The sequence below is a fragment of the Balaenoptera physalus genome (genome assembly GCF_965194825.1).
Source record: "Balaenoptera physalus genome assembly, chromosome: 13".
In the NCBI taxonomy this organism is placed as follows: Eukaryota; Metazoa; Chordata; class Mammalia; order Artiodactyla; family Balaenopteridae; genus Balaenoptera; species Balaenoptera physalus.
In genome coordinates, this window is record NC_138892.1 from 100,358,608 (window position 1) to 100,371,768 (window position 13,161).

General features: G+C 33.8%; 1 protein-coding gene across 1 annotated transcript in view; it reads left to right on the forward strand.

Moving 5' to 3' along the window:
- Nucleotides 1–9,249, forward strand: part of CD69 (CD69 molecule) — a 42,374-nt gene extending 33,125 nt beyond the window's left edge. The window contains exons 3-6 of the mRNA XM_082420384.1: nt 3,319–3,441; nt 4,531–4,730; nt 5,090–5,193; nt 6,230–9,249. Of these exons, the coding sequence (XP_082276510.1) occupies nt 3,319–3,441; nt 4,531–4,730; nt 5,090–5,193; nt 6,230–6,341 (539 nt within the window). The 3' untranslated portion in view covers nt 6,342–9,249. The remainder of the gene's footprint in view (nt 1–3,318; nt 3,442–4,530; nt 4,731–5,089; nt 5,194–6,229) is intronic.
- Nucleotides 9,250–13,161: the final 3,912 nt, after the last annotated feature.

Consider the following 13,161-nt stretch of genomic DNA (forward strand, 5'->3'; position numbering starts at 1 on the left):
ACATAAACAATTACATTCTTGATTGCCTTTACCTTGTACCATTTTGTGCTTTCTGTGTGTGCCTTATCTTGTGTTCTCAAGACAGCATCTTCCAGTTGCTGGGAACAAAGGTTTCTAATTTTTGAGAGAATATCCATATAAACATCTGAACATTTACAGTGTCCAATGGTAATTTATTAGGAGAAAGTCATGAAAGAATTCTTGAAAATGAAATCATCTATATTCTTTATGGGACTCTTTTCCTCCATTTTGCTCTTCTATTTCACCCTTCTAATCGTGGGCTTCAAATTCTACATGAATCAGATATTTTTCTTCCTTTCTTTTATTTTTCATCAAAATATGATCATCTTTGCTATGTACTTTTTCTTCTTTTCTATTTGTCTATTCTGTCCTCAGACCTTTCTATTTTCTATTACCAGGATTTTCCCATTGTTTTACAATAATTTGTTTTGGTGAGGTTTTCTTGATTTGTTTCATTTATCTCTCTCTTCCTCTCTAATTAATGAGGTGCCCAAAACACTAGCATGTAGGAACTAGAGTTTACTTGTAAGCAAATCTAACCAGTACCAAAGAATGTGTTATGAACAGCAGAGCTAAAAACATCTAGAGGAAGGGATTGTTTTCTGAGTATGGGTCTACTAGAGTGGTTTGCTTTAGAAAAGCATTCATTATCTCTGATAAACCCATCTTTCACTTAAGGACACAAAATCAAGTGTGGATAGCAAGTACAGGCCACACAAATTTTTTGGTAACCAGATAGCCATAACTTGATGGCTCAGCTGAGCTGCCCAAAAGAAAAAATATATTTAAGAATAAAACCACTCAATAAACAGCATAGTTGAAAGAAGAAGGAACTATTGTAGTAATTCTTAACTATTCCTGAGATCATTCCAATTTTCTGTTGAATAGTTAATTTATGAATGTTTAGACTACGCTGCTATTTGTACTTGCTTTGTTAGTATAAACAATCATTGAGCACCACCCTTGGTGATTCAATATGTACTAGTGGATTTCTTTTCAATTTCTCCATTAATGGGCAGGGCTTGTAATCAGAGCGGAAGTATGCTTTTAAGGGAGTGTTTTGTTACCTAGGTGATAAGTCAAACTGTGAGTAACAATAGCCCTCACTAATGGATATAAAGTACAGTCTGAGAATCATCTCCATAGCTTACCCACTGGATAAGCCAATAGAGTGAGTCCAATGGATAAGCCAATGGGCTCTGGCATGCATGAGTTATTTGGATGTGTTGGTACTTGCTGAGGAGCCAGAGCTGTCCCTGCATTGAGTTTGAACCCCATGACTGAGTCTCACATGGTAAGAAGTGAAACTACACAGAGAGTTCTGAACTTGCTACCCTAGCTATGAAAGGCTACTTCCGGTGACAGTTGCATGCTGGTGAAAAAAGGAAGGTTTGCTTTAAGAAGCTGAGAGAAATAGAACCAGATAGGAGTGAAGTAAAGTCTTCTCTTGCAAAACCTGAATGCAGATCTATGCTGGGAAAAACAATCCTCAGAAGAAGCAACAGTTGATGCTGACATCCATTACACAGCAAAATTACTGTGAAAGAAAGCAGCATCTCTTTGCCTAGTTTAACATTAAAGAAATGCTTTAAGGAAAAAAAATACATGAATTTCAAGGTGTGTCTGTATAGACATCCTTTTAATTATGAAAGCCACCCATACGGAAAAATAGAATATTTTTGCATATTGAGACTATTTTTCATGGTAAGTTTTAATATCATTCAAGTAGTTATTTTACATTTCAGCCTTTGAGAGCATAATAGGAATCTGTATATTTCTTGTGAGGCCGAATTTTAAAAATTCCTGATAGCTCATCCTAGCAAAAATCAAATTCAAACTCTGAGTCACAAAATTCCCCTCTCTCCTTTCTCAATTATTTATTTCTAATCTAGAACAGATATCCTTCTAGCTCTGTTGTTGGTGGTGGAGGGTTTTTTTTTGGTAACTAAGAATCATCATTCACATCATATTCATATTCTAAATCCTTCCACAAAAATATTTCTCTTTGATGAAATGAAACTTTTACTTGGTTTTAGCATTATACAAAGGATAAATGAAAAAACTGATTTCCACCCAATATTTAGTCTATAGTACTGTTAAATTTCCTCTATTATTTTAACTTCTCTTGGAAAATTCAAACAAACATCTTATTTTTCACTCACCTATTATTTTTAAATGAGGTAAAATTGACATACAGTGTATGCACAGATCATACATATACAGTTTAATGAGATATAACTACAACTCCAATCAACATTTGACATTTTCCATCACCCCAGAAAGTTTCCCTGTGTTCCTTTCCAGTCAAATTAATTTTCCAACACATAAAAGCAATCATTTTTCTCATTTCTATCATCAAGTTTAGTTCAGCTATTCCTGAATGTCATATAAATGAATATATACAGTATATAATTGTGGCTGGATTTTTTGCGCTCAACATTTTTTTTGCAATTCATCCATTTTGTTGCATGCATCAGTTGTTCCATTTTTTAAATTTCTGAGTAGAATTTCTTGTATGGGTATACCATAATTTGTTTATCCATTTTCCTGTTGATGGATACTTGGTTTATTTCTAGGATTTGGCTGTTAAGAATATAGTTGCTCTGAATATTCTTATATAAAACATTTTGAAGATGTATTTTCATTTTTCTTGAGAAAATAATAGGAGTAGAATTTCTGGATCATAGGATAAGTGTATATTTAATTATGTAAGAGATAGTTTTCCAAAGTATTTTTTTCCATTCTATTCTCCCATTCAGTAATATATGGAAATTTCAATGCTTCACATCTACCAAATTCACAAAAATGTACCATCCATCTTTTTTTAAATTTTTAGTCATTCCAGTTGTATATATTTTTATATCAATTCAACATTTTTTATTATATCACCCACATTTATACCATCTCCCTTAAACAGTAACCACAGAGAAGTTAAGGGATTGTACATAGGATGTTCTTTTTATATGTCCTCTAGGGTAATCAGGTATTTACTAAATGTTCTTATTGTGATTAAAACAATACAATTATGATATATTTAGAATTTTCATAGCTACTGAGTACATATTTGGGGGAGATATTTTATGATATCATTATTGTGACTGGATTGTTTTATTTCTAGCCAAAAATAAACTATTCAAATTCACTCAACACTTGAGGGAAATTAACTTATAAATTTCATATAAGAAGATGGGGAGACATATAGCTATTTTTTTATTTTAAATGCCTCAAGAGAAAATCAAATGTCTCTTTCTTACTTCTATAGCCTTCTTGAATTCATCATCTACTTTCTCTCTTCAGATAATGCCACCAGGCCCCATTTTGCGGCATATCATGAAGGGTCCATTCAAGTTCCCATCCCATGTGCTGTAGTGAACGTGGTCTTCATCACCACTCTAATCATAGCTCTCGTTGCTTTATCAGGTGGGTCTGCACTTCGTGAATTCATCAAAAGTTCTGATTAATTTAGGACAATCTCATTTTTCATACATGGCCAATTTCCTAGGAAATGCTAAATATGATTCCACATTCCTTGAATAATTGATGCAATACTTTTTTTTAGTTTCCTAGTGCTTTAGAAATATTAAAAGTGCTTATGATTTATACAATACTGTAGGAGAAAATTACATGTGAGCAGATGTTTAAATCTGGAATAAAAGGGGCCGATTTAAAGTCTAAATATATAGACGTTTAACTGGAAAAATGTGGGCTGCACATTCATTGTTGATGAAAAAAATAATATCTAAGCCATAGATTAATCAGGAATTGGTCAGTCTCTTATCTCAAAAGCCACAGAATATATATATAGATATAGAATATATCTAGAAGCTCCCAGTCAGTTGTGTTATGGTATGCGAAACATACAGCTATACCAAGATACATTTGTGTTTTATACAAACATGAAATTTTACAGTTTTATGATATATCCCCAGCCATAAATTTTTCTGTATTCTGAATTGCTCCTCTGCAAAGTATTCTCTCCTCCACCTTCCAATATAGGTCTGTATATACTACATTTTCAAATTCTTCCCCATCTGCATTCAGATGCAAAACCTTACTTGGAATTTTAATGTATTTTAGCCTTTCTAGTCCAAAGACTATTTTCAAGATTTTTAAATTTACCCTCCACTTTCTGACCAAAGTGACTCCCTCTTATTTCTTATACCGAGTACAATGATGATTAGGCACAATGAGAGATCAGATAAAGTGAGAAACTGCCTTCTTCTTACTCTTTCCAGAATTCACCTTCCTTTTTTATAATTTTAAATGGAGTATAATCTATAAAAATTTTGAATCACCATGTTGTACACCTGAAACTAATATAACATCATACATCAACTATACTTCAATAAATTTTTTTTTAAAAAAGAATTCTTTAAAAAAAAAAGAATTCACCTTCTTTCCTCTCTTCGTTTATCACCTAGCACAGCACAGCATCCCCTGAACTAGTTTTGCACACTATGGGTATTTGGTTTCTTGTGTTACTAAAACAAACCCTTTTCCTGTTCACAGTGGGCCAGTACAACTGTCCAGGCCAATATATGTCCTCGGTGTCACCAAACACCCATGTTTCTTCATGCTCAGATGATTGGATAGTATACCAGGGGAAATGCTACCTTATTTCCAAGAAAACAAGGAACTGGACCTTGGCCCAAAACTTTTGCTCCAAGCACGGTGCCACTCTTGCTGTCATTGATTCTGAAGAGGACATGGTAAGATAGTATTCAAAAACAATTCCATGAGATATTGCTATTCTATTTTATATAGCTAATCTGTGGTTTCCTTTTGTTTCCTTCTAAGGGAAGACATTGTATCTGTCTCCCACCCAGGAAAATTTAGTCACAGAAAGCCACATGATCAGTCTGAGGTCAAAATGAGAGTTCAATTTAGTCTTTAAATGTGATTTGTTTAGCCTCAAAGGCCAGAAATCCACATGAGCTGAACCTATGTAGAACTAGTAAATAATCAGCTTAGCTATCATGCCTACGAGTTGCAGATTTGAGAAACAAGATTTATTCATACTTATCACGAGGGGTGGTTTAACATACAGTTCCTTTGTGCTTTCTTCAAGATCTTTTTAAAACAACATGTGGGTAGAACTGAACACTGGATTGGGCTGAAAAATGAAGCCGACCAGATGTGGAAATGGTCAAATGGCAAAAAATTTAATAACTGGTGAGTTTCAAGATATCTCTTTATCCTCCCCAGGATGGCAGTTCAAGGGAAACACTTTCCTTTTTTCCTTTAGAAGTACTGTTCTATATGAAGGTTGAGCTCTTTATAAGCAGAACTTTTAACAATCTCTTTTGTATGCTATACTCTACGGACTTCTTTAAAGAAGGGCTTTAATATTATCATTTTTTTCTTTTTATCTGCTTGGAATTCATACGATAAATGCTTCTAGTAATTTGATCTCATCAAATTCGAGTGGAATAAGACTCAGAAATATTCCAGGTATAAATATGATGATGGGAAAATAATCCAACATTTCCAATCTCATATTTATATTTTATTGACAAGCTAGTAATTCCCTTTTTGCTTTCCCAGTTCTCATCTCCACAGGGATAGAGAACAATATTTTCAATACCTAATTAGAAGCTTCTATGGATCTGAGAGAAAACCTGCCCCAGAATTAAAGATGCTGACTTTATTTCCATTAACTGTACATTTTAAAGTTTGAAGGACATTGTATAAGTTTAGTGTTAATCTTTGTCATCTGAAAACTCAGACTTGAAAGAATTTCCAGCTCCCTAAATAGTTTTATGAAAATTAAAGATACAGAAAATTAGTTTAAATCTCTAGAAAAGGAATCCTTGGTATGTATCACACCCACAAATGGGCACCAGTGACTGTTACCCTCTAAAACTGTATGTGCTAGTATACATGATTGTTGAATGTTTATACTTTCTGGGAATGGTTTGTGAACTCAGAAATGAACGAGTCACTCCTGTGGTGATACACCAACCAAACAAATGGAGCCCTCTACTCTTAATTTTGGATCTTCTCTCCACATACTATTCTTTTGGATCTTTGTCTACTGTCTCTGCAGATTACTCTGTGATCATTTGACTGGCACACTTGCCTCGTGCATTCCTACTAAGAAAAAACAAAAAAGCAGAAACCACCACCTCCACCACCACAAAGTTGATTCTCTTGTAACTGAACGGAAATGATAAACTGAAAATAATTCTGATTTCTTTATTGTTGACAGGTTCAGCCTTACAGGATCTGAGAACTATTGTGCATTTCTGAACAGCACAGAGGTCAGCAGCACAGAATGTGAAAAGAATTTACACTGGATATGTAGCAAACCCTCCAAATAAAGAGGAATCATATTTGCTGATATACTATTCTATCATGGAACTCAAGGAAATGTGTGTTGACGAAATGGCGCTCTATGGTCAGAAGTTTCCCATAAAGACTTTGTGAAAAAAACTTTTTACTATTTTGGAAACTTTCTTCCAAACAAGACTGTGGAAAAAAGGGAGAAAATTTCCAGGAATATCTGCACCGTGGAATACTTCTTCCAAGAGCTGAAAATGTTACAGGTTGACTGATAATTTTGTCCAAGAATGAGAAAAATGACTTCAAAGCTTTTGAATGCACTTTATAATTTTTTAATTCAGAAATAATAAGGTAACTAAGTTTAGAGTTATTATTTATTGTTGAATGACTGTGAACGATGTGTGCCCTTCATGCATTTGCACTGTATGAAGGAATTAGATAGTAGTATTAAAACCTGAATGTAAACAAAGGAAATTTTAACTGGCAACAGAGATATTTAGTCTAAATGCATTTTTTTTTTGAACTCAGAGGACATATATAAATGGGCAAATGCTTACGAAATGAAGCTTTGTAATGTTTCTCTCTTTTTAAAGAAGTTTGTCAAGTTACTTTGTCATTTGCCCCCCAAAGAATGGGGTGATCATATTTTTTTTTCACTTCTTCAGCATAGACTTGTCTTTTTCAATGGTACATAATTTATTGCCTTATACACAGTGTTTTACAGAGATAAGGACAAAAACAAAGAATATGAGGAATATTTGTAAAACAGATAAAAGTGTTGGAAAATGTGCAATATGTGATGTGGCAAATCTCTATCAGGAAAAAGTCTGTATTGTTCAAATCTGGAATAATACTAGTCTTATCTGATTATAACCTTGTGCCTTTCCTGATCTATTCTCCTTTCCTGATCTATTCTATCATGTGCAATACTTCATGTGAAGTATTTTCTAAGTGCAATATGTGTGTTTATTTGTTTGTCTTTTGTATCCAGTGCAATTATAACCTGCTTTTATGTATGTTAAAATAAAAGTAGAATAAACAAAATGGTTTCTAAAAAGTGGTCATTCCTTCAAAATATATTAAAACATATCTCATGCTAGAAAGGAAGAAACAGAATACTGTAACATTTTTTCAAAGACATTTCTATTGTAAAACCTTAGATTTATAACATGGTTTGTAATTTGTAAGTTGTTTCCATGTGTGTTTTCAAAGGGCTGTATCTACTTTTCTGTAAACAGCCAAAGGTCAGTAAATATTCTAATTGACTTTAGAGGAATTTATGTCATTTAAAAATATTTGACTCTATCACTTTCTTTCTTTTATTGTTTATCACCCTGAAGAGGCACAGAGAAATTTAGAGACGTCTAAAGTCACTTTGAAAGGATTTATTTATAAGCTCGTCCTCTCTCCAAAAGAGAGGATAATTCGTCCTCATAACTGATGTTCTGAAAGCATCTTGTTCATTTCTGAAATGCTATACTCGTAGCTATTTACATAAAATAATTCATTCAATAGAAATAAGGCACTACATAATCTTCATGAGATATTTCAATCAGGAAAAATAATACTACCTTCAAAATTGTTTTATGAATGTATTTCACAATATTCTCCTTCTCTGAAAGTTGGAAATGTATGCTATATGTAGTATCTTTAAATTGTTGTCACTAGTATGGCATATTGAAAAGAAATCTGGATTCCAGACACTGCTTAGCGATAAATAATATAGAGTTTCTTAATCTCACTGTCCTTCAGTTCCTACAGGCTCCAAACTCTGATATCCTATCATTAATAACAATAATCTACTCCTGGGTCATGTTAGAAAGCAATGTCTTGGATCCATGCACTATGAAATGTGTACGGGAAAGTGTAGATGTTGAGAGCTGGAGTGAAAGAGAAATACTGTCCAAGTTTCATTTCTGCCTCTCTCTAGTTGACCAGCTGTTTTAGTTAGAATTAGGTAGAAATTTCATTAAAATTAGCTAGAAATTAAGCTAGTTAATACATGAAAATGGACTTAGAAGAGCATGTGGCTCACAGTGAACCCCAAAGATGTATTAAATTTTAGTGGTGATCATTATAAATGGGAACGCCATGCCCTCAAAGTAAGTATTAGCAAAAAGCAGCATTTCTACATGATGTGTCTATTTCTACATAGCATTTTTTGAGGGTTTTTTTTTTTTTTTAATTATTCAGTGAGTGATTATTAAGCAACACTGTGGTGAACAGTAAAGTTAAAACACTAAGCAAATTTGGCATGAAAACTAGTCTTGGGGAATTTATGGTCTATTTGTAAAACAAACAGTAAAGTAAAGGGTTATATTATGGTGGTGATGGAGCCTTATAGCAGAGAATATGTAGGATGCTGTGGAAATATATCACAGATATCCTACTTTATTTGGTCCTGTATTCAAACTTTTAACTATCGCTTTTCTGTGTTTTATTTGGTTTTTCCAACATAATTTCAATTTCTTCCTCTGGAAAGGGGAATAATAGTTTACCTGCTTATCTCAGATGATTATAGGGATTCAATAAGTGTTAAAGTATTTTTAAAAGGATAAAAGCCATTGAAATGTCAGATCCTACAGTCAGTATTCAATTGATTCAAAGTTTTTATAATACTAATAGAGACATGATCTTTCTAAGCTTGTTTTCAATTTTCAAAATTTCGACTAGATTTTCACACATGAAAATCTATCATAAATGAGATTAAAATGCTAATAAAATTTCTAGAGAAAATATTGGAAAATAGATGACCAAAAAGACTGTTAGTGATCATATAAATTGGTTTAGTTCAACCTTTGGAAAACAGTTGAAAATACTTATAAAAAGCCTTAAAAATATTTATGTCTTTCCTTTGATGTGAACATTTTTTTGGGGGGGGTGGAACTTTAAAGAAATAATCTTGGCTGTTCAAGACATAACCACAAATATGTTTATCAAAGGGCCATTTTTTTTTTTTTTTTTTTTTTTTTAGTTAATTTATCTATTTAATTTTGGCTGTGTTGGGTCTTCGTTTCTGTGCGAGAGCTTTCTCTAGTTGCGGCAAGCGGGGGCCACTCTTCATCGCGGTGCACGGGCCTCTCATTGTCGCAGCCTCTCTTGTTGCGGAGCACAAGCTCCAGACGCGCAGGCTCAGTAGTTGTGGCTCACGGGCCTAGTTGCTCCGCGGCATGTGGGATCTTCCCAGACCAGGGCTTGAACCCGTGTCCCCTGCATTAGCAGGCAGATTCTCAACCACTGCGCCACCAGGGAAGCCCAAAGGGCCATTTTTAGTAGTGATAAATCAGAAGCCACTTAATGGTCCAAAACTGAGAATTAAATTAATTTACTGCACTATGAAATAATATGCTACCTTTGAAAAATAATAACTAAGAAGAATGTTTATGGATATGAGAAAATATACAAAGTATTATTGCTAAGTCAGTTAAAATACTTAATATATCCAATAAGATTTCATCCTGTTAAATATTGAATATTTATGTTTCATGTTTCTCTATGCTGACAGAAAAACTATAAAGGTAAGCACAATGGTTTTCCCCTGTGTAGTAGGAGTATGGATAATATTTATTTTCTTCTCCATGTTTCTCTATAGTTTCAAAATATTTGATAATGAATAGCTATTTTACTCCTAAGTTTAAAAAACCCTTTATTTTAAATAAGCCTAAATATTGTAGCATTAAGGAAATAATTTCATTATTTAAACTACAACTCTACTTTCTGGTGACCAATTAAAACAGAGTTCCCCTGCTGAGTTTATGATTAACCTCTCTATCCAAAACTTTGTTCCTGTTCTTTTCATTGCCCCTACTCCCCTCAGGATTGAGGAGTACCAGAGAAAAGGGGGCACTGAAAGCAAGCAGGATCCTGTGGGGTCCTCCCAGGTACAAAATTCCCTCCATGTCCCCCATTTGTTGTTTGTAGAAAAAAATGGCTTTAGTCTCCAAGGCCTTCCCCAAGTTCCAAAGAGAGACTCAAGCAGTTAACGATTAGGACAATAGAGTCACAGGACCCCTAGTTCCTCCTGAAGGGATATAGATAATCTGATGCATGTCTTTGAGTTGTTCTGCAGAAACTAAGACCTCCACCCAGGTAGAGGATGGTGACCACATGCTGACCACAAGCACATAGACCCCAGACTGGTTGGAACCAGAAGGTTGAGATTCCAGAAACATTACCCTGTTACCTCACCACCAAGCAATCAGAAGAAGGTCCATGAGCTGACCACACATCCCAAACCCTCTCCCCTAACACTGTTTTCAAAAACCCTTGCCTGAAAGCGTAAAGAACTTCGGGTCTTTTTGAGCATTAGCTGCCTGTTCTCTTTACTTGGTGCCCTGCAAATAAACCTTTACTTTGCTGCAAACACCCTCGGTCAGAGTTTGGCTTTCTTTGCCTGCCATTGGCACACAAGCTCTTGCTCTGTAACACAATTACAAATATTAAAGGTAAGTTTGCTTCCAGAATCTCCCCTATGCTGAATTGTCTTGTTCCCCAAACACGGTGTGGCCATGTAAAAGCTGCAGTGTCATCTAGTGGCTGGATAAAATCACTGCAGTTTTGGTTTGGTCTGGTTTTGTCTGTTTTGTTGTTTCTTGGTCTAGAAGATATATTTAACCTGGGGACAATTGTAGCTCCTTTTTTTTTTTTTTTTCTTTTAAAACACAGTTTAAAGTTTATGAGTAATATAATCAGGTTTCTGTGTTTCATTATAGAGACATTGCATCTAATTTTTGCCCAACACACAGACCAAGCAAATGATTTGCACCACAGATAGTAATTCCTAACATGTATTTTTGTTCTGCTTGGGTTTGTTTTCCAGCTTTACTAAGGTATAATTTTTATACAAAAAAAAACTGCACCTAATTAATGTATACAATTTGGTGGGTTTGGTCACACGTATACACTCGTGTTACCGTCACCACAATCCAGATAGTAAGCATACCCATCACCTCCAAAATTTCCTTGGGTTTTGGGAGGTTTTTTTATTTGTTTGTGTTGTGTTTCAAGAATACAACATGTAAAAAAAGAACACACATGAAATCTAACCTCAATGAATTCAGTAAAGTTTCAGGATACAGAATCACCATACAAAAATCAGTTATATTTCTATACACCAACAAACTATCCAAAAAGGAAATTAAGGAAACAATCCCATTTACAACAGCACCAAAAAGAATAAAATACTTCATATACATATATATATATATACATATATATGTGTTTTATATATATGTATATATATATATATAATTGCCACCAACATATACAGAATGCACAAAATATAAATGTAGGGTCATTTTTCCAAAGCAAACATCTATGAAACATCTACCCAAACAAGAAGCAGAAAGTTGCTAGCACCAAAGAAGATACCCTCCTGTCCTTTCTCAATCTCTATCATTTTCATCTCCCCCACAAATACAGAGATTCTTATTTTCCTGATCTCTAAAATTGACGTTTGAGGTTTGCTCTTGAACCCTCTGTGAGTGGAATCATGTTGTATGCATTCCTCTGTGTCTAGTTTCCTTCAACATAATATCTTAAATTCAAACTCCAGTTCAACATTATGTGGGTAACTTTCATATATGTAGCTGTAGTTAGTTACTTTTCTTGACTATATAGTGTTTTCTTGTGTGAATAGGGCATATTGATAGATATTTGGGTTGTTCCTGTTTGACTATTTCAAATAATGTTACTATTGATATTCTTGTACTTTTTCTTTAGATATATGTAAGTACTAATTTCTGTTGACTATATATCTGCATCATGTAGTGTGGGCATGTTCAATTATAATAGGTAATTCTAAATAGATTTCCAAAGGAGTTTTATCAATTTGCACTCCCGTTGATGGTATATCATTTCCTGTAGCTCCATACACCTTGCCAAAATGTGGTAGTACAGTCTTTTACTTTTTAGCTGTTTTAGTGTGTGGATAAATGTATCTAATTGTATTAAATAGTTTAAACCATTTGCATTTCCTTTACCTTTGCATTTCCTTTGAACATTTTTCACAGGTGTATTATTCATATTATATTTTGTGTTGTGCCTTTTCAAATCTCTTGAATATTTTTCTTTCAGGCTTATTATTACTGACTTTATTATTATTGACATTATTATTGACATTATTATTGAGGAGATTTTCAGATAGATATAGATGATAGATGGATCAATATAGATGCTAGATGGATAGATATAGATGACAGATAGATAGATATAGATGATAGATGGATAGATAGATAGATAGAGACAAATAGATCCCTTTATCAATTACATGTGTTACAATGTCTTCCACTCTATAACTTGCCTTGTCATTCTGTTAACAGTTTCTTTTGAGGAACACAAGTCTCTGATTGTAAGGAAATGCAGTTTATGCATTTTTGTTTATTTTTGTACTTTTATCTTTTTAAAGAAATGTTTTCCTACCCTGAGGTTATGTGTTTTCCTGTTATCTTCTAGAAGCCTTATTGTTTCAGGACTAATTTACATTTGCATGTATAATCCATCTGGAATTACTTTTGTGTGTGTGTGGTGTGAGGTATGAGTCAAGTTCTACTTTTTCTCAAATGAATATCTAGTTGTGCCAGTATAACTTGACACATTGTCCTTTCTCCAGTGCTCTAGAGCCACTCTAGTCAAAAATCAAGTTTTTCTGTGTGCGTGGTTGTTTTCTATTCTGTTTCATTGATGTATTTTTCTATTCTGCCAAACCACATTGTCTTAATTACCATCATTTTATAATGAACCTTGATAGTTAGCGGAGCCACTTTTCCCACTCTGTAGTCCTTTATGGGTGTCTTGATTATTCCTGATTCTTTGTTTTTCCATATAAATTTTAAACTTGTTTTCACAACAAACCTATTG